At 42.8% G+C, this 22,393-nt stretch overlaps 1 protein-coding gene across 1 annotated transcript in view; it reads right to left on the reverse strand.

Annotated features, from left to right (window-relative positions):
* The window catches only part of ITGA11 (integrin subunit alpha 11), an 81,252-nt gene that overhangs the window by 43,018 nt on the left and 15,841 nt on the right, over positions 1 to 22,393 (reverse strand). The window contains exons 5-9 of the mRNA XM_020982483.2: positions 21,919 to 22,084; positions 18,111 to 18,181; positions 7,098 to 7,242; positions 3,250 to 3,395; positions 438 to 578 (exon numbers count right to left, since the gene is read on the reverse strand). Coding sequence (XP_020838142.2) covers positions 438 to 578; positions 3,250 to 3,395; positions 7,098 to 7,242; positions 18,111 to 18,181; positions 21,919 to 22,084 — 669 coding nt within the window. The remainder of the gene's footprint in view (positions 1 to 437; positions 579 to 3,249; positions 3,396 to 7,097; positions 7,243 to 18,110; positions 18,182 to 21,918; positions 22,085 to 22,393) is intronic.

Here is a 22,393-nt window from a genome sequence, read left to right on the forward strand (position 1 = left end):
GGGACCCGAGGTAGGGGAGAGCATTGGGCACTTGTGGGAGGAGGGACATTGACACCTCTTGTCAGTTAGCCATTTGTCTGATCCAATCATCAACTTCCCTTCCTTGCCTGGGGATGTTCCTGGATATTGTCTTGTGACTGTAGGGGAGACAACTCTGGCTCCTGCCTCTCAGGTCCTGGCCCATCAAGGTGGGCATTAAGAGAAAGAATTGCTACTTCCATAGCTCAATCTTCTTTTGTAGGACATTGGAGAGCAGTGGGGGAAACTGAGGTCTGATGAAAAGGAATAATTAAATTGCCCTCATCAGATGGAGACTGGTTTGTTTCAAATTATGCATGCACCAGGGGCCTAGGTTTCCCAAGCAGAATGAGGTCTTGAATGTTCTCCCAGAGTTTGACTCATCACAGGGCACCCAGGGCAGCACTCTCTGGCATTACCTGTCTCAGAACATAGACGTACACTTTGCCCCGCTCTCGGCCCTCACTGAAGAACATCGGTGCGCCAACCAGTAGAATGTCTGTCACCCCGTCGCTGTCCACATCCAAAGAATTGATTTCACTTCCATAGTATGAGCCAATCTGCAGCACAGAGGGGTAGAGTACTTTGAGGGGTGAGCTTCACTGGCCTCCTATTGACTCCAAGATAGAATACAAACTCAGTTCTGTTTGCTATTTAACATCCTCCACAGTATGGCCTCTTTCCAGACTTAGTACGTATCACTCCCTGTCATAGTTTAGCCAAACTGGCTGACTTGCTATTCACTGCATATACCGTTGAATCCCCAACCTCTGTGTCTTTGCACAGGCTCTATCCCATAGTTGGAATGCTCTTTCACCTTACTTCTCTTCTTAATAACAGATGTGTTGGTTGTTGGCCTGTCCTCAGGACTGTAACTAACCTGGGGCTACTGGGGCTTTGCCCAGGATAGGGAACTTAAAGGGTGTAAAAATGAACATATATTTATGTTAAAATTTAACACAATATACCCTAGGCTATTTATTCCCTACCTCTCTCCCTCAGTCCCATAAAGAAACCCATAAATTAGCTCTGTCCCTTCCTGCTCCCTCCCCAAGAGCTTTCCCCTTCCCTCTTCCCCTTCCCTCTTCCTCTTCAAGTGATACTTCCTTCAAGCAAGAGTGCTACCTTCCCTCCCTCCCACATACTGTGTGGAGAGAGCCTCCCTGAAGCCTCTTGGTGGAGTAGAAAGATCAAGGGTCCCCAAAACCCAGTGGGTTAGACAGGTTCTTACCCTGACCTTCCATTCCTGAAGTCATTATAGTGGCTAATTCTCCCTCCTACTCTGTTAAATGTGTGTCAATTACTTGTGTTATTTCACATCATGAATTAAAAAGTAGATTTGAGGGTACATTCTTAGCTCTTTGCCCTAGTTGGTACCTCTTGCCTCAGGACGGTGGTCACCCAGTGCTTGGGCTTGGGACCTGCCAGAGCTTGGCATACTCTTTAAGAACCCAGAATCATTTCTATGCCATGATGAGATATTGGGATAGGACTTTGAGGAACTGTCTGTCTGTCTGCTATCTACCTACCTGTAGCTACCTATCAATAAATACTTGTTAACCCCCTTCTACGTTCTAGGGGTTGGGTGTACAAAGATGAGGAAGAAAACATCTGTCTATTAATCAGTAAACATTTTAAATGCTTACCGTGCGCCAGGAACTGGAGATAGACAAGGACTGAAACATCTGTCCACTTCTCTATAGATATACATATACCTATGTGTTACAGCTATGATATGTATGTGTATGCATATATACATATATATTTTCTTGTATCATTGTGTGTATATATTTCTACAGAGAGAGCTTGAGAGACATACAAACATTGGGAGACAGAAGAAGAGAAACGAACAGAGAAACAGGGAGGACACCCCTTTTCTAAACACGTGGATCCTGAAGCCCTCAGCTATGTAGGTCCTGTGGATTTGGAATCTATTTAATTTAGAAGCCCTCAGGACTGTGGTTTATCATTCGGATGTTGGAGTCAGAGCCCAGCAGGAAAAAATGTCATAAATTCATCAAATAGCTTCCCTTCTAACTTACTGGGTCTAGAAGCCAATTCCTGAAAAAACCAGCCAAAGTCTGGGCGTGGGCGTGTGGGAGTGAGACTGAGAATGTCGGTGGTGAGCAGCCGTCTGCCAGCTCAGCTGGACGACCAAGCAAGCAGGACGGGACTGGCTGATATGTGTGAGGGAGTTAGGTTAGACACGAGGGAGAACTGCCCTTTTTCATGCTGGGCTGTGGGCAGTGGTAGACGGTGCGAAAGGGTCAAGTGAACAGAGACAATAGGACTGTGAAATTGAGCTTAAGACTGCCCTAGACAGAAAACTTTTTATATTCTTCCTGCTATACAGGAGAGGCAGTATGGTCCAGTGGTTAGAGAGTTGGCCTCAGACGTTGTGACATTTGGTAAGTCACTTAAATTCTCAGTGTCCCAGGCAACTCCCAGACTTTAAAGTATGCATCACTTATTTAACTCTTAGGGAGATTGAGCGGGGGAAGCTATGGCACACATACTAAAGTTTGACTGGAGAATGATTTTTAGTGGTCAAGAGGGTGAAAACTTGGCACGCCTCTCAGAAAGGTTGTCGATCCTTGTTCTGGGATTTCTTTCAGGTCACTTTAAATGATAATTCGCTTTGTGATTCATGAAAGAGTGCTCAGGAAGGTACCATTCTAAATATCAAGCATTCTTTGGCTGCTACTCTGACGTTGTGTGACTTCATGCCAGCTGTGGTGTGGCTAGGGGAAGAGAGTCAAGGTTGCTAATATCCACACATTTTCTTAGCACTGGGTACAAATCCCCTCCTTGGCACAGATTGGCTTCTCTGGATTGGTAGAAAGACTTTTCCTCTCCAGGAGTTTCCCTATACCATTAAATAACAGGTCCAGGCAATAAATAAAAACAGCAGGAAACACCAGGGTGAGGTTAGCACAGGGCCTGACACCCTTAGCCAGTAGCTGCTGGAGTAGACTAACATGCTAGCCTGAGGAATGGTGTTGAGGAATTCGCTGTCTCAGATGTCTTGAGGGGTTTGGGGGGCAGATAGTCCTGCCCAGAAGCCAGGGAATGGATGAGAACTCCAAGAAGAACTCCAACTACCTGAAGTGGATTCATTCCATCTCTTCTCTTCCTCTCTCTTCCTTTACTCTCTTGCCACTCTCCCCCAATCCCATTCCCTTCCTGTCTCCCTCCTCCTCACCTCCATGCCTATAACTTCTCCTTCCTTACCTGTTCTCCTTTCAGAGACTGGTGGATTGTCAGGCTACGGTTGCTGTGCATCATGAAAAGGATGACTTTGCCTGTGTGGTTGAATCGGGGTGCTCCAGCCACATAGACCCTGCCCTGATCACGGGACACAGAAGTTACTGTGTAACCTGTTGGGGGAGAGGAGAAGGAAAGGATCTGAACACAGGTGGAAAGACTTCTGCTCCCCGACATAGCCTTGTCAGAACACCAGGCAGGCTAGTCCTTGGAATAATGGAAAGGAGGCAACACATTATAAAATGATAAAAGAAATCTCAGACAGTAGGGAGCAGGTAGGGGAGGGGCTTATGCATAAGGTTTGCTCTGACGTTGAGGAACATTATTTATAGTGTTAACCCTGGGGGTTGTTACATTCAGAAAGGGCTAACCCAAATAAAGGGTGAGATACTGGGATGACCCTATGGGTTACAGGTCTTTCTAGAGGCTTGGCGCTTTCTCTGATCCCAGGAGGCCAAGTATTCATTGGCTCAGGTTTTGCAAGCCCTTCCCTTGTTAGGAAAGAATGGGTCAATAGCGCAGTTCCTTGCACCCTCTACAGCCACCTGGTCTGTGGCTGTCAGATATGAGGGGACTGTCTACACCTGTGATGTCACTGGTATAGAGAACTTTCCTGGGAAGAAACTCCCTCTACCAACGCAGCCTGGAAACTGTTCTATGATCTCTCGTCTTGGAGGGTTGCCCAGGCTCACAAAGCCTGTGGGTGTCAGAGTTTAGACTTGAACTCAGGTCTTTCTGCCTCAAAGGTGACTCCATGCTGGCACCAGCTAGGATTATATGACAAAACTGGTGTCTGGACATCCTTAAGGCTTTGTAGTAATGGAGGAGAAGAGGACAATCCTACTGAGGTACTGTCCTCGGCTCACTCCTGGTGTGAGAATAGGGGTGCTTCTTAGTTCAGAGCTCTTAGGGAGCCCATGGTGGGGTTGGGGTGGCTGATGGAATCCAAGCCATCTCTGGGGCTCAGGATCCTGCACGAATGTAGGTGCCGGAGGGAGGCATACAAGTTAGGGGTTTGGGATAAAAGACAAGAAAATGAAGATTGGCAATTCCCTTTTTCTTTTTCTTTTTCTTTTTAAAATTTATTCAGTTTTAGTTTTTAACATTTACTTCACAAGATTTTGAGTTCCAAATTTTCACCCCATCTCGCCCCTCCCCCCACTCCAGGATGGCATGCATTCTGAATATCCCTTCCCCTAGTCTGCCCTCTCTTCTATCTCTCCCCTCCTTCTCTTATCCCCTTCCCCTTCTACTTTCCTGTAGGGCAGGATGGCAATCCCCTTTTTCAATCCAGGAATTCTTCAAAAGCTTTTGTGGAAGTCCATCATTAGGCAAGGGATTAGAGTCATGCATGGCATGATCTACTTCCTACCTACCAGCCAGTATGCTTTGACCTTCCTTTGCATCTGCTCCTCAGACCACTCAAAGTGGAGGGGGTGGGGCAGAGAAAACCCATCTTCCCATCTTCCTTATGCAGTTGAAACAGCACCCAGTTTTACTCACCACATTCCAACTAAGGGGAAAGTAATGGTCAATATCAGGTGAGCAAAATGACATGCTCATCTCACTTACTTCACCTCTGGGGAAAACTGGCTTATCTATCTGAGGGCAAGGTCTGGCAAGCTATGACATCTGTTCCTTGAAAGTATGTAAGTTGGAGAAGTAACCTCAGAACATAAAGCCCTCTTGTAATTCTTGGGTTTCCAAGTTGTTAAATCCCTGTCAGCCACAGATCAGACTTGACCGTTACCTGGTGGGCCCTCTAACCTTAAAAATTGGATCCTGTTTCCTGGCAGTGGCAGAAGGGGGCTACAGTAGTGTGGGTGGGGTGGGGCAGAGGTGATGGAGAACCCAACCTATATCTGCCTGAATGGAAATTGGAAGCAGTCCCTTGGTCTAGGTCCAGAGCTTTTTCCTCCTAAGCCTTCCATTCCTGGAGTGTGGAGGAATATTTTGGCTGTGTCCTGGCTCCTTACAGCCTGTTTTTCAGCACAGAAACCAAAACAATGCCCCCTCTGGGGATCCTTAAAGCTGGGTGGGCTAGGCCTAACCCCTTTCCTTGGGAGAAGGTCACTTCCTCAGCATCTCCCGCCCACAGAGGGAGGGTTCAGGAAAGTGGAAGTGGCTAAATAGCCAAAGAAAAATGACCCAGTGGTTGTCTTTGAATCCCAGTTCCTCTCCCATCACCCCAATATCCATAGCAAAAGAGCCCTGAGCTGAGTCAAGAGATCTGGGTTCTAGTCCTAGCTATCACTACCCTCTCTTGACCTTAATTTCCTCACCTACAAAATAAGAGATTTGGACTGGATCATATCTAAGGTTCCTTTAAGCTGTAAGAATCTATGATTCTCATGTAGTAGATATTCAGTATATAATTATTAATTTTTCTTTTAATTTGGGGGTGGCTGTAATTTAGTAGAAAGAACACAGGGTTTAGCGTCAGAAGACCTGAGTTTGAATGGTGGCTCTGCCACTTACTAGCCACGTGACTATAGACAAGTCTCTTACCTACTCTGAGCCTCAGTTTCTTCACCTGTAAAAGGGGATAGTAATACTTGTCCTGTTATTCCACCTGGTATTACGAAGATCAAATGAAATACCTTATGCAAAACACTTTGCAAACTGTAAAACATTCTATAAATGGTATTATTTTGACTATTTTATCTTAAGGTGCCATACGCTGCCATTTTCTAAAGTGACTTTTAGGGCAGCTAGGTGGCACAGTGGATAGAGTCCCAGCCTTGGAGTTAGGAGGACCTGAGTTCAAATCTAGCCTCAGACACTTGACATTTACTAGCTGTGTGACCCTGGGCAAGTCATTTAACCCCTAACTGCCTCACCAAAAAGCAAAAAAAAATATTAAATAAAGTGACTTTTAGTTTCTGAGTCTGCCAATCCAACATGACTTTTGTGCTTTTCCTTCTGAGTATACTTTCTTCAAATGCTTATCCAGTACCTGACACCATGATACTATTCAGGAGCCCCGGGGTTATAGATACAAGCAAAATGTATAGACCATGCCCTCTGAGGAGCTAAGGCCTAAAGGAGGAAATGGAAAAACAAGCAAGGACTAACCAAAAATGGACAATACACACAATACAAAACAAATACAAATACAAAACAAAAATACACAATAGCTGTATCTTGATCATTCAGGGTAATGGATGTGTGGTTGGGAAAAAAAAGAGGCACAGATGATATAAAACAATTAATGACATCAGATCATATATACTTAATTTCAGATTACAGGTGCCCTGAAACTGACATATTGACTTCTAACCTCTACCTTGCTCAGCTCTGTTGATAAGAATGAGGTCTTAGAAAACTGTGGATAATTTGTTCTTAAGTAATTGAGTTGATGAAATACTGTGTCACAGCTAAAAAATTTAATGGGTGCTAATGCCAGGTGCAAGGAAGAATAATTAGGAAATTCACCAATTGTGTTTCTGCTTGTCTTTATTTTCACAAAATACTTCATTAGAAGTCATTTCTGCCTTGACTGTGCTGACGAGTCAAGGAAACTACATAATTCTTGGATTTTATACCAAGGAAACAAACTCATGAGATGCTTTATGTGCAAAAATTTCTAATGAGGACAAAATGCTTTAAACAGTTGACTTTCAAAATAAAAGTGGAAAGAGAAGCACAGTTTATTGCTAATTGTTTTTTCCTGATGTGTATTTTAGCTTAGGTAAAGGCTCTATATTACCAGCATATTACAATTGCTTCAAAGGCAACAAAAGGTTTCCTTAGTTACCCATAAATAACTGTCTCCCACCTTTGCCCAAATGCCCATTTCTATTTCATGACCTTACCGAGATATGCCCCATGGTTCTTCAGCTCTTCAGGGAATTCCTTTAGATATGACTCTCGGTGAGGAATGACTTTTCCACCACTGGTCTCCTTCAGCACAGCTCCATTCCAGTCATATGCGCCAACTGCTCCCAGCAAAATCCCATCCTAGGCAGGAAGAAGTGGAACCCAAAACAATCCATGTCACTCCTAGAGAGAAAGTCTTTGCATAAAAGGAAATGGCACTGCTAGTATCTCCATCTTATTATTTTTTTTTTACCCTTAACCCTTATTTCTGGTCATTAATTGAATGGAGATCATCTTCTTGCCCAGCCCTGTGAAGTTAAATGAAGGTGATCCTAGTAACTGAATTTTAGGAAGGAGAATTAGTAAAGAAGAGCCTCCAAAGCCATATACGAATTCTGGTCCCTGGCCAATTGCAAAATTTCAAGACCCAAGTTCAAAACTCACTGCCTCCAGGAGGTCTTCCAGACTCTGTTGCTACCTACCTTTGTGGCTTGGACAGATCACTTAAACTCTCTGGGCCTCAGTTTCCTCCCTTGAAAAATGAGGTTGGACTGAATGGCCATCCAAGGCACCTTTCCCTCTCTAGACCTCTGATCTTACAATCTCATAATTGCCATTGTCTTACACACGGAATGACACCCCCTTTAGCAGTCATAAATACAGCCTGTATATCTTCAGCTTTTGTTTTGTTGGTATCCCTAATATTTTTGTCTGCTTTTTTCCCCCTAGGCTGATGGCAAGCTCCCTGAGGGCAGGGGTTGCTATGCCTTCCGCAGTTTGGAAGTGACCACTTCTATTTCTGCCCATCAATGTTTTGGTTCAGTGTCTGTTTCAATGACTTAGGCAGTGAGATTAGATTTTGGTTTCTCATGGAAGAGTTTCCGTGCAGGGCTGTGGGAATAAGGGTGAATGTATAAACCTAGAGTAAATCACACGGTCACTTTACTTCCTCCAACTTTTTTTGGATTCAGATGAAATAAGAAAACAGAAAGTGCAACTTTCAAGGGGGAAATGATGTCATAATAAGGCATTAGGGAAGACACTGACATTAATATAATTAGGAAACTCAATTAGTACAGATTAGCACCTGCTTTGCCAGTTGTGGTTTTAATGAGCTGCTTGGGGCACTGACGTTAAGTGACATGCCCAGGGTCATGTACCCAGTATATGTTAGAGGTGGGACTCAAATCCATGTCTTTATCACTCTGAGACCAGCTTTCTGACCACTTTGCCACAATGCCTCTCATGGCAGATGCATTTTCTCAACTCTTCTCTGGGGTGAAATTTATTGAATTTAAACGATATAATTTAATATAAAATTATTTTCTCAGGGTCAAAAAACAGAATTTGAACCTGCAGCCTCTGACTCCAAATCCAGGGATTTTTCCCACTATAGCAACATCCTCTCCATAATAACAAAGATCCCTTGCCTTTGGAGATGGTGATGGGGGTGGCAATTTCCCCATCCGTTATCTAATTTTGTCCTTTTAACAATCCCATGAGATATTTAAGTCAGGAAGTATTCTCACCATTTGACAGATAAGGAAACTGAGATTCAGGGAAGTTTAGAAACTAGCTCATAGTTATACCATGTCAGAATTGGGCCTGGCAACTAGGTGACCTCATTCTGATGCTTTATTACTCTTGCTTTCTGTGTTCAGGAATATTCAGTGCTCTCTTAAGATCCTGTTAAGTTACTCAGCCAGGTTATAGCTGATTACAGGTTACAGATTAATGGAGGGCCATCACATACTCCAAGGCAGGTAGGGTAAAACTGTGTAGGAAGAGAAAGTTCCTAATGTTCTCTAACACCAGATGGATCCTATTCTCCATTTTCCATCTGAAACTCTGGGAGGTATCCATCAAAGTCGGTTTCACCCCTCTTTGCCCACTGAGTGAGAGGATGCAACTGTGGACCAATCTGCTTTGCTTTAGAGAGATGCCTTTGAAGATACATTCTTGGCTTGGTGAATACCTCTGTAAGCCTTGCAGCACATCTTGAAGAAGGACTGATTCAAACCAGGAGCTTGCAACCCAGCTGGGACCTCCACTCTCCCCAGGCCCTGGGAGGTTTGGGAATTCCATCTGAAAATGTTGGCAGCTTGAAGGGGTCTGGCAACACTGGCTTTATGTCTCTTTGGCAACAGGAACAGAGCCAGCCTTGCTGCTAACTCTGTGATTGTAGAGGCTAGGAAAGGCCCTCCTATGGCCAAAAATACCTCCCCTACCTCTGGCTGACATTCCAACCTCCACACGCTATTACTTTAGCTTGAGACTTTGATCTCCACAGGAATACAAATTCTTCTTGAGCGGTGGACACTGTAAGTTGTTATCAGTTATTGACATGTTCGAGCAACTGAGTTCATTACATTGTTCTTTTAGAGTAAGGATCCTTAATTTTTCTGGGTCATGGACTCCTCTGTCAGTGTGGTGAAACCTATAGACCCTTTCTCAGAATACCATTTTCAAATGCATAAAATAAAATAAATAGGATTACAAGGGAAATAGGTTACATTGAAATATAGTTATTTACATTAAAAAAACAACAACTTCAAAGACCCTAGTTCAGAACTCCTGCACAAGAGGGAGCTGTGAAGAGGAGAAGATCAGGACTCTGAGCCAGAAGATACTGGGTACCACATAGTATGTATGGGTGTTGAAGGGAGGTAGGAGGCCAATAAAAACAAAGTCCATTGATTTCACAATTTTACCCGAGCCAAGGAGGCACATATATTTTGTTTAGAAAAGTAAGATGGGGAGTGGCTGGTGACTGGGTCTTGATAAATGAAGTCAGGAGTGTCAACACATTCAAAATATCCATCCTTGGCCATCTGGGAATCCAAGGTTTTCAGCTGCTTCCTGACTGAGGCCATTCTCACTTTCCCCCTACTCTCCCAATAAGGCCAGGAAATTCTGGTCGGGTAGCCTTTCCCAGGAGAATTCTTCTTATGGCTGAACATGATAAAAGTCATGTTTGGTTGACTTGTTGACAGACCAAGAGTACTGGGACTCTATTCCCTTATCTGTCTCAGAGAGGGGTAGAGAGGACATAGTCTTAATGAAACCTCTGGCCCTGGCTATTTTGCTGATAGTTGGATTAACTGTCTTGTCAATGGGATGGAAGTGGAGAGGCAGAGGTAGGGGATTTTCTTTGGGGGTGGATCTAAATCTCTAATCTTGGCATTAAAAAACATGCTCTGGTTGTGCCCAATCAAACAAATACCTTTACTGAGCACTTACTAGGTGCCTGGACACTCTCATAGGTGTGTTGGGAATGATAAAATGTATTGGGGGGTGATCAAAGAGAAGTCTCCTGCTTTCAAGTTGAGATCAAAGGGAATAAGGGCTGTGTCCACCTTGTCCTCAAGTTGGGGTCGAAGAGAGCCAAAGGAAGTGAGGGCTGTGTCCTGCATCAAGGCAGTCAGATGCCATCTGTCCTGCGGTGCAGAATTCTGGAAGGTTGAGTCACTGCTCTTGTTCTGTGCACATGGGATCATGGGGCCATAGGACTGAGTTTTAGATCAGAACTTAGAGACCACCCAGTTCACTCTCTCCCCTTATTTTATAGGAATCTAAGGTGTAGAGAGGTTAGATGACTGGTTCAAGGTCACACAGGTGGGAAATACAAGCATGGAAATTCAATCTCAGTTCCTTTGATCCAAATGTATTTCTTTTCCTTCCAGCTGTATTGGCTACCTATAGAATGATTTGATGAGTGCAGGAAGGGAGCCCTCTCCATTTCCATTGGCCTTCCCCAGTGCTTGAAATACCACCAATAACACTTTTTTAGAGCAAGGCTACTGTGTCTCAGAAAGACATTTTCCAAAACAAAAAATGTGCCTTCTAGGAAGGAATGATATGTTAACCATTTGTCAAGATTAATTTATCAGAAAACTGATAGCTATGGAGCAGAGAACAGAACCATGAAGGAATGGGACATAGGATAAATGAATTTTTATGGGCTTGTATAAGGATGAGGAGCTGCCCTAGCTCACCCAAGGCCTCTCTCCTAGAAGGCTGGAGTTAGGGGGTGATGGATGGTGGATAGATTTTTAGGAACAAGGAGAAATTGTTCATAAATGTACTGCTAGATTGTTTGAAGTCCTGGAAGTTGTAGCAATTAAGGTAATGGCATATGTATCAAATTTGCAGATGGCATGAAGGTAGGAGGAATATCTAACACACTGGATAACTAAGCCACAATTCAAAATGATCTTGATAGGCACGAATATGGAGTTAACTCCAATAAAATGAAGTCTATTAAGGATAAATGGAAGGTCCTATGCTTGGAATAAAAAATAAACTTCACATGTACCAGGGTAATAATAATAATTGACATCTTCTCAGCACATTATAAATATATATTCTCATCTGTTCCTCACCACAACCCTTCAAGATAGGTATTACAAGTATTATTATCATCATTTTAAGAGGAGAAAACTGAGGCTTGATATTGTTCAGTAAATTTTCAATCATTTCCAACTCTTTGTCCAACCCCATTTGGGGTTTTCTTGGCAAAGATACTGGGATGGTTTGCCATTTCTTTTTCCAGATCATTTTACAGATGAGGAAACTGAGGCAAATAGGGTCACACATCTAGTAAGTATCTAATAAGTGTCTAGCTGCCCAGGAAACTGAGACACAGAGAGGTTAATTGATTTTCACTGTGTCACAAAGCTGCATATGTGAGAAGCATTAAGAAGGGCAGCTAGGTGGCACAGTGGATAGAGCACTGGCCTGGGAATTGGGAAGATATCTTTCGGAGTTCAAATTCAGCTTCAGACACTTACTGGTTGTGTGACCCTGGGCAAGTCACAACCCCTATTTGCCTCAGAGTTCCTCATCTGTAAAATGGGGACTCGCTGGAGAAGGAAATGGCAAACCACTCTAGTGTCTTTGCCAAGAAAACCCAAATGGGGTCATGAAGAGTCAGACTTGACTGAAAAAATGACTGATTGGCTGTATGATTAATCTAATAAGACTAAAAAGGTAGTTTGGGTCCAGGATGTGAAGAGTTTTAAATGATAAACCAGAGGGGTTAGTTTGAATAAGATAGTGTTTAACATTCTTTTCATTTGTAATATTCTATCAGTTACTGATTCCAATAGGAGAGGTTAAGGGGGTGATAGTGTATGTGTTGCAATTTGGCCATTAGCTGTGAAGCTATTAAATAATTTCCTTTTAACCACAAGCTTAACTTAGATTCAACTATGTTTATCCACCCATGATGTGGTGTCCATAAATCTCTATTATCACACAAACTCATCAGAAGAAGGAAGTTTGTTTGATGAAGATGGATTTTGTCCCAGATGCTAATGATTAATTGGTTGGGAAAAGGATCATTTTTCTAAACAAGCTGATGATTAGGTCAGTTTCAGCCCATACAAAGATGCATCATTGCCTTCCACATAAATGTGAAAAAGGGAAAACTTTGGAGCCCTCCAATTTCCAGATCATCACAGCACCACTCCTCTTCTTCCAGTCCCCATTCTGATTTCATGCCTGCTAATACCTGGTGAGGTAAATGGAATGAAGTATTTCAATCATACTTCTCTCCCATCTTCTCTAGGAGCACTTGGATTTTACTAAAGAATTCCTGGAGACCAAAAAAGCTTTAGTTCCATAACGGTGGAATGACAAGCAACAGGGGCTAATATTTGGGACAGGGCCCCTGATAGGCCCTAGAGCCTTTCAAATGCCATATCTTTGTGTGACATGCATTTCTGGGCATGGTCAGTGTGGAAATTTGTTTTGTGTGACTCTATATTTGTTACAAAGGTTTTGTTTTTCTTCTTTCAGTTTGAGGGTATCCACCTCAAACTGGGAGGGAGAAAAAAATAAATGCTTGTTAGTAGAAAAAATAAAATAGAATAAAAGTTAAAAAACAAATAAACAAACATGTCCTGGTATGAATAGGACTTAGTCACCAGGACTTGCCTGTCTTTGTTCCTTGTTGCAGAGAGGGTCAATGACATCATGGTGTGATGTCTTGACTTGGCCTGAATTAGATTTAAGTGAGGCAGAGTTGTGCAAAGTCATCAACTTCACTTTCTCTTCCAGAGTCATCCAGGTCCAGTAGCAAAATAAAAGTCAAGATGACTGGTGATGGCCTGGGATACAGAGGATGGCCTTGACCTCTTTGATGTCTGACCAAGCTCTAAGAGCTCCACAGCGCCTGCTTCAGCCATCATGGCCATTGGAACAAATTGTTGTCATTGGTCTGTCCTGCTGGGGGAAGTCTTCATGTGCTTGGGGTAGCCGTCCCCTTAACTCATCAATGAGTTTGAGACCTATCATCAACATGGTTTAGTCCATCTGCTGAGAGTTTACCAGGGTGTGGCTGCTATGTCTGCTACAGCTTCTTGGAGCCACAGGTGAAAAGGTGGATACCAAAGGTGAATGAGCAGCCCTGAAAAGGGCTGGGCAAGCTCTCACACCAGAGGAGCCACAACTTACCTGTTGTAATTGTGAGGTACCGGAGGCTTTACTCTACTTCCTACCCTCCTATTTCTCCTCCCACCTTAACCTCATCCCCCTCATTCTCACCTTACCCCTAGCTAGGTGGTGAAGTAGCTACAACACTGAACCTGAGGTCTAGTAGGCCTGGGTTCAAATCCAACCTCAGACACATGTAGCAGGGCAAGTCACTTAGCCTCTGTCTGCCTCAGTTTCCTCATCTATTAAGTGGGGATGATGGTAGCACCTATCTCCCAGGGTTGTTGTGAGGAACAAATGAGCTAATATTTTTAAAGTGCTTTGCAAGCCTTAAGTTTTGGCTGTCACGACACTCCATCCCCTATCTTCATGTCTTTGCAAAGGCTGCCTATCATGCCAGGAATGCATTCTCACTTTATCTGTCACTTTATCTTTTCAGCATTTTGCTTCCCTCCATTCTCCTCTCCCCCCACCTGCTAGTGCCTTTCCAAGATTACCTGGTATCTATTTTGAATATTTTTCTGTATGTATATGCTATTCCCCCTGGCCTGATTATAAGCATCTTGAAGCAATAATTTCCTATTGTTTTTGTATTTCTAGCACCTAGCACAGTCTCCGGCTCTTCATATATACTTGATGATTGATTGATTCTGTCAGTTGATATACAGTATCTTTGATATGAACATGCTGATTTTATTTGACTAGTTCTAGTGGGAAACAGCTTACTACAGTACAAGGTGACCTGAATAATTGGGTATTGGATGTGCTGGCTCCTGGTGATTACCATGTTATTTTCCCAAATGCTTGCAAACTATTTGTTTAATATTCTGTTCCAGAATTATATTAGAGATTGACGTCAACATTGAGTGTAATTTAAAGGATCAACTTTTTCTCCTTTTCCAAAATTGGGACATTCCCCCTCCTATTCTGAGTAACTTCTCAAAGATTAACAACAGTAAACTTGAGCTCATAAAAAGATTTACAAGCAGGGCCTCTGAGATTGTAAATTCTCTGAGATGCAAACTCCTTCAGAGGTCTGAAATTTAATTCCCCTGGAAATGGAAACTTAAAGTCATTCAAAGTGGCCTGAGGACAACTTACTATTCTCTCTTCTATCTTGGACTACAATTTCTTCTTTGTGTCATTCTCTACTTTTATTTATAGTTTGAAGACTGTTCTTGTTGGACAAAATGGAATAAAAATAGGAGGTGAGTAGTTCTACCTTCTCTCTATAGATTGTAAGCTCCTCGAGGGCAGGAGTAAGCACATTGTCATATAGTAGGTGCTCAATAAATGTTTATTGATTGATTAAAAGAAACAATTTTAATGAAAGCACTTTGTAATGAATAAGGTACTTTACAAATAAAAGGTATGTCTCATTTGCATTATAATTTCAACGACCTCTCTGTCTCTGTTCCTTTTGTTCCTTCCATAGGAAATAAATCTTTTTTTGTCATAGTTAGCATTATTTAAGAGCTCTTTGGGCTCTTGTCAGGTTCCAAATAGAAGCAGTTTCTGAATCCTTTAATTCATTTCCAGGACATCATTTCAAGAGTCTACCTCTCAATCACTTCCAAGGAAGATGGGAGCTGTTGGCTCAGCCAGAGGATAGATATGTTCAGGCTCATATTTTCCCTCTGGCCAGAGCCAAAAGCTTAGATTTCCCACTGGTCTGTCTAGTTTCTTTTCTTGGGTTACTAGGCCAAGTGGATATTTGAGAAGCTGACATTCTAGTGTTAGGGAAGGCATTTAAAGAGCAGACAGAATAGTTGGTTGCCTGTGTGGTACAATTTGAGGGGTGCTAAAAATATCTTCTCCAAGACAGTGCCAGAAACTGTACATCTTTAGAGCTTCATTCTAGGGGCTTTGGAAGCCTCTCTCCCCTTAAAAGAATGGAAGGGTCCCTAATGAAAATGCACTTCTGTTCCTTCAAGTCCTTAGGAGCTACTGCGGGGAATTGCCCACAACCTCTGAGGGAAAACTGCAGTGGATTCCACAGCATCCTCAATACAAGAACCCAAAGCTTGGTAAGCAGATGATTGGAGGAGAAGGTGAACCAAGAACACCAGGAAGAAGCTTTATCCAGAAGAACCTTTGATATGGTGGTTTGTGAGGAGGGGATATTAGGAGGAAGAAGAGAGTCAGGGCTTTTATAGCACCGTCGAACACTCCACACTGCTGGCCTTTCAGTTTGCTCCTCTTGGCTTAGGAGGATTTAAGAACAAAAGCGATTTGGGTAGAAGTGGCTATACTTCTACATTATACTTGTTAAGTCTTCTCAAAAAGCACTGGACTCAGAGACAAGACACCCAGGTCCTAATCCCGGCTCTGCCAGGAACTTTCTCTGTGCTGCTGAGCAAGTCACGTGACTTCTCTTAGTTTCCTCATCTGTAAAATGGGGATAATACTTGGTCCTACCCCAAAAGGGTATGTAAATCCGAAGGCTTCTTGAGGGCAGGGACCATTACACTTTTATATTTTTCTTCCCAACTCTTAGTATAGTGCTTGGCACATAGTAAGTGCTTAATAAATGCTTTTCACGCATTCATTCATCTATCTATTCATTAAATGAGAAATGAAAGTATTTTGAAAAAATTCAATGCAATGTATAGCCTGTGTCAAATTTCATGCCCGTCTTGGGGAGTGGGGAGGGGTGAGAGGGAGAAAAAAATTTGGAACTCAAAATCTTGTAAAAGTGAATGTTGAAAACTATCTTTGCATGTAATTGGAAAAAATAAAATACTATTAAGTGGGAGGGGGAGTTCAATGAAAACCTAATGTATTATTGTTTTTAGAGGTCAGCTCAATTTACGTTATGGGAGAAAACCTGGGAATGCTCTGTATCTTTGGTCATCTGCCCACTGAGTTCTGTGCATTATAGGCTTCCCCTTTCCTCAGTTTAGAAATTCCTACTCTGATCCCACTTGAAATAATGGCAAAAGCCCAACTTCTACAATTTCAGGCGCTGGTGAACGGTACGTTGTCAAGTCAAAAGACTTTGGTTCTGCCTGTAGCGTACCGTGTAAACTTTGGGAGGTTACTTAAAATTCTCAAACCTAAGTTCGAGGAACATCTATTAAAGGGAACAATAATTTGTGCCCTAAATACTTGATAAAGATCAAATGAGATGATATTTATAAAACGTTTGGCACAGCGCCTGGAACATAGCAGGCACCATATAAATGCTAGCTATTCTCCTCATCACTCCACTTTGCGTCTGCTGCTTTGCCTGTTCTCAACTCCACAGAAAATGATTCCCCTCCCAGGGTAAGCTCATCGCCTCTAATCTCACCACTGACTCAAGCCTTGACTGATACCACCTTCTTCAGGCCTCCTCTCCCCTCTGTCAGGATGGCTGGAGGTGGAATATGAAACTCCTCCCAATGCCTTCCTTTACAGGGGGCAGAAACTGGACCCTCAGCTCACTCCACTTTGCATTTGCTGCTCTGCCCGGTTTCAGCTTCATGGAACAAGATGCCTCTGTGCTGGGTACCCCCTGGTGTCCCATTTCCCCTCCCACTTTCCTGCTTCCTTCACCCCCATTAGATTATAAACACCTTGAGGGCAAGAACTGTCTTTTTGTTAATTGTATCCATAGCACATAGTAGGCACTTAATAAATATTTATTGGATTAGATCATCATCAGGAAAGGTAGTATAGCATAGTAGATAGAAAACTGACCTCACAAGTCTTGGGTTTCAGGTCCTGCCTCTGACCTACACTGGCTGTATAACCCAGGGCAAGTCACTTAACTCCCTAATGCTTGCCAAGACAACTCTGTAAGACTAAAAGTTGCAGAATAGTTGCTGATATGCATTGGTGGAGGACATTTCCTATGTGATTGAAATCATAAATCTAGACCATCACCACCAAACCCCCCCCCCCGAGTTATTGCAAGGATCAAATGAGAGAATGCATGTGAAAATATTTTTAAATGAACAGACCATTGTTTTAATGTAAGCTATTATAATTTCTCTGGAAAAGGATAGACTATACCCATAGCATGGGGCACAAGAACAAAGACAGAATATAAAAACATGCCACCACAGTGGCACACTGAAATGTAACCAAAGGGAGTATGCACTTATACTATCCAAATGGCCAAAGCACGTGCACATGGAACCCTCATAGGGATGCACACACAGTGCACCTACATAGGTGTATGTGGAATAACTGGGGACCCAAAGGACACACACATATGGTGCACAGACATGTACACAGAGTGGGTACCAGTGTAGAAGCTTAGATTTAGAATTGGAAAGGAAATTCGAAATTGTTTGGTGTAAGTCCAATGATTTTAAAATGAGGAAACCAAGGCTCAGGGAAGGGATTTGTACTTAAGATCACATAGGTTGTGTGGCATACTTGGAATTTGAACCCAGGTTTATTGACTCCATATCCAGTGGGGTTTTTTAACCCCTCTGCATCAGGTATCATCTGCAACTTATCCCGGTGGTTCCTGAGCATCTCCAGTTCCCTGATGGAAGGTGGGGGTGAGGGGATGGGGAAGAGAGACCCAGAGGAGCTAAAAATAGAGAAAATCAGAGACTTAGAGGGATATTTCCAGCCCTTACCTCCACTACATGTGAGGAAAATCCTGTCTGTGACATTTCTAGTCCAAAGGATGTTTCATTCTTGTTGGTGCCTAAAGCAGAAGAAGGATTGGAACGTTAGGCTTGGAGTAAGCAGACTTGGTCTACTGCTGCTGTGTAACTTCCATGGGAGATGTTTCTAAGGATTGGGACTTTGTCTAAGGGTGTCCTAGTCCCAAGAGCACTAACACATGGAGAGAATGCAAATCTGGATAAGGGCAGGGGGTGGGTTGAGTGTGTAGGGGTGTCAGCTGGAAACCTTAACGCATGAAAATACCTAAGAGAAGAAAAATGAGAAAGCTCGCTGTACAGAGAGCCTCAGCCTCTTTGGATTATCCTGTCTATAGGCACACTGAGACCTCAGACTTCTTCCATTGTTTATATTCATTAGGCCATTTCCCAGTCCAGGAGCCTTCCGTGGCCTGCAGGACTGAATGAGTTCATCAGTCAGCAATCATTGATGAAGAACTCACTATGTGTCAGGCACTGTGCTCAGTGCTTTGGATACAAAGAAAGGCAAAAAATCATGGTCCCCGTTCTCCAGGAACTCACATTCTAATGGGTAGCAATATGGAGGTAACTATGTACATACCCGATATAGACAGCATAAATGGAAGGTATGCTCAGAGGGAAGAGCTTAAGAGTGGGGGCCAGGGGCCAGGACCAGGGAAAGGGAAGGGCTTCCTGCCGAAGCCAAGGTTTGAGTTCAGTCTTGCAGGAAGACAGAAGCTAGGACTAGGAGGTGAGAGGGAACATCATTCCAAGCATGGTGGATGACCAACTCAAAAGCATGGAGGTGGGAGATGAGGAACCCCAGTGGAGGCCAGTTTAGCTGATGGTAGAATATGTGGAAGGGAATCCAGTGTAAGAAGACTCAAAAGGCTGGAGGGGGTCAGGTTGTTAAGACTTTTAAATGCCACCTGTAGGATTTCATATTTGATCCTGAAAGCAATAAGGAGCCATTGGTATTAAATGAATTGGGGGTGACACAGTTGAGCCTGAATGTTAGGAAAATCCCTCATCTGAATGGAGGATGGATTGGAGTGGGCAGAGACTTGAGTCAGAGGGACAAATTAGAAGTCAGTCAATAAATGTATATTAGGCACCCACTGTGTACCAGGCACTAGGCTAAATTCTGGGGTTGCAAAGAGAGGCAACAGTAGTCCAGGTGAGAGGTGATGATGACACACAAGGGTGGTGACTGTGTGAGTGGAGAGAAAGGGTCACACATGAGAGATGTTGTGAAAATTAAAAGTGATAAAATTTGACAACAGTTTGGACATGAATCAAATCTAGATCAAGTCTTATGACTGTTCTCGATCTACCTCTTCAACTTTCTCTCTCTCTCTCTCTCTCTCTCTCCTCTCTCTCTCTCTCTCTCTCTCTCTCTCTCTCTCTTTTTTGTCTAGGCAATGGGGTTAAGTGACTTGCCCAGGGTCACACAGCTAGTAAGTGGTAATATGTCTGAGGCCGCATTTGAACTCAGGTCCTCCTGAATCCAGGGCCGGTGCTCTATCCACTGCGCCACCTAGCTGCCCCTCAACATTATCTCCCATTGCTGTCCTAAATGCCTTTAGATTGTGAGCTTCTTGAGGGCAGGGGCTATCTTTTGCCTTTTTTATATTCCCAGCGTTTGGCGCAATGCCTATTAAGCACACAGTAGATGCTTAATAAATGTTTATTGACTGACTGGTATCTTGTTCCCCCAAAGCACCTAACAGTGCTAGTCACATAGGAGATGCTCAGTGATGGGGAGAGAATTGAATTGAAATATAAAAACAGATTTTTTTTTTTGCCACTTAGTTTCTCCTAGCAGCTCAAGGCAGCCTCTTCCAAGAAGTCTTCTCTGATTAGTCTCACTTATCCTTCAATTCATCAGCCTGCCCCGTGCCCTGCCCTGCTTTTCCCTAGGCTTTACAACATCTGTGATGGGTGGTTATCCTGTCTTCCCTTTTGTGCTGACTCTAGGCATTATTTCATTAGCGTCTCTTAAAGGCCATTTTATCTAATTATCCCATTGGCAACTTTTAGCCAAGTCAAGGTTCCTCTCTGTTCCTCCTCAGTTTAGTCTTTTATAAAATGGAGACAGTAGTACTTGTCTTATTTGCCTCAGGGGACTAATACTTGAGAAGATCTGCTGAAATAAGGACTGTGCAAAATTTTTCTCAATGAATAAAATGTAATAAAAATGCAAAGATTATCATTCTCTTTCCCTCACTTATTTAGACTCAGTTTCCACACATACCAATTATAATTATATTTATTTTTATAATTGTGATTATATTTATAAGTATATTTAGTCAGCTCGTACCCTCCAGACTAGATCCAGATCTGCCCTCCATTCTGATATAGCCTTATTACCAGGCCACATTTCACGTGGCTGGACAAAGAACCCAGGAACTCTTGCACCCCACGCTGCTGCTCAAGTCCACATCATTACTCTTAATTACTCATTATTCCTTTGGCCTGAAGGATATGTGGGGTCTATGCCCAGCCTTGACATTCATGAGCTGTGTTACCCTGAACAAGTCATAGAATGACAGAATGTCAGAAATAGAAGGGGACATTTAGTCCAGAGGTTCTTAACCATGATTACAGAGACCCCTTTAGTTTCTGTGGACAGATTTCAGGGGGTTTGTGAACTTGGATGGGAAAATAAATCCAAAAATCTTTATTTTCACTAACCTCTACCTGACATTTAGCATTTCCTTCAATTACATAATGAGTAACAAATCACAGTATTATTAGCAGTACCTGTGACTTTGTCATTAATGTAAATCACAGATTTTTTTCATACCACATTACAGCTGTTATAGATATCTCAAAATATCATTTTTTTACTTATCAGTCCTTTGAAAATCTCAGAGATAACTTTAAGAAGTTTTATTGTTGTTGTTCAGCCACTTCTTACTTTTTGTGAACCCATTTGGGGTTTTCTTAGCAAAGATACTAGAATGAATGGTTTACCATATCCTTCTCTAGCTAAGTGGCATGATGGATGGAGTGCTGGGTCTGAAGTCAGGAAGACTCATTTTTGTGAGTTCAAATCTGGCCTCAGACATTTACTAGATGTGTGACCCTGGGCAAGTCCCTTCACCCTGTTTGCCTCAGTTTCCTCATCTGTAAAATGAGCTGAATAAGGCAATAGCAAACCACTCCAGTATCTCTGCCAAGAAAACCCCAAATGGGGTCACGAAGACTTGGATATGACCGAACGACAACAACAACCACTACAGGAATAAGCACATAGGCTCTGGAAGTGACTGCTTTGAAGGGGACAACAGTCATTTGGACATGTAACTTTCAGTGTGTTTGTTAAACAAGCAGGCTCATGACCCTACATTCGTTGGCAATTTATACATTTTTTTGTAAAGCATTGCTGGAGTCTTTTCCCTATGTGTTTGCTTTATCTATCACCCAGCTTGGACCACAAGCTTCTCAAGCACAAGGACATTGTCTTGAGAACTATTCTTTTTGTATCTCTCCTCTGCCCTGTGTCTAGTCCCTGTGGACCCAACAACTCTCATCTAAATTGGATCTGTGGACTTTAAATCCTATTTTTAATGTGATAGGAGCCTTGGTTATATAAAGAAATCCTGCAGAACACTTCTTCAGAAAAGTGAGGATGCCTATGTCTTGTGATATGAATTACAAAATCCTAGCCCTTCTAAATCAGTCTGCTTTTTAATTCAGGTTTCCCTATTTAGGTGTGTTTAAATGGAGGTCCACTGGTATGTGGTTCTTTATTCTTCCTGAAGGTATTTCCTGGGAACTGGTATGTATCACTCACCTTCCAAGCTGAAAATCCTGTCCCCCAGGGCATCCACAATATCCTTCAGGGCTGCCTCATCCGTGACGTTGAAGAAGTGCTTGTCATCAGGGTCACTGGCTATGTATTTGATTTCATTCAGAAAAGCTTCTGGGTTGATGCCCCTTCGGTTATAGTAGCCAAGGACCTACAATGGGGTAGGGGAAGGGCCATAACACAACTTGGTCTCCCAATGCCCCCATTCCCACAGGCTTTTGGGGCAAGGTGGGAGGGTTTCATTTTTTCCCCCTAGCTTATGGGTTCCATTAGAGCTAATGTTTATATTAGGATGGAATGGAACCAATATGCCAGGAAAGTAAGGGCCCATAGCATCATAGAATTAAGATTAGGTATTTAGAAACATGATGAGATCAAAGGATCATAGATCTTGAACTGAAAGAGACCCCAGAAATTATCTAGTTCAATCCCTACAATTTGAAAATTAGGAAATATGCTC

This window comes from Phascolarctos cinereus, unplaced genomic scaffold (genome assembly GCF_003287225.1).
Source record: "Phascolarctos cinereus isolate Bilbo 61053 unplaced genomic scaffold, phaCin_HiC Scaffold_3;HRSCAF=262, whole genome shotgun sequence".
In the NCBI taxonomy this organism is placed as follows: Eukaryota; Metazoa; Chordata; class Mammalia; order Diprotodontia; family Phascolarctidae; genus Phascolarctos; species Phascolarctos cinereus.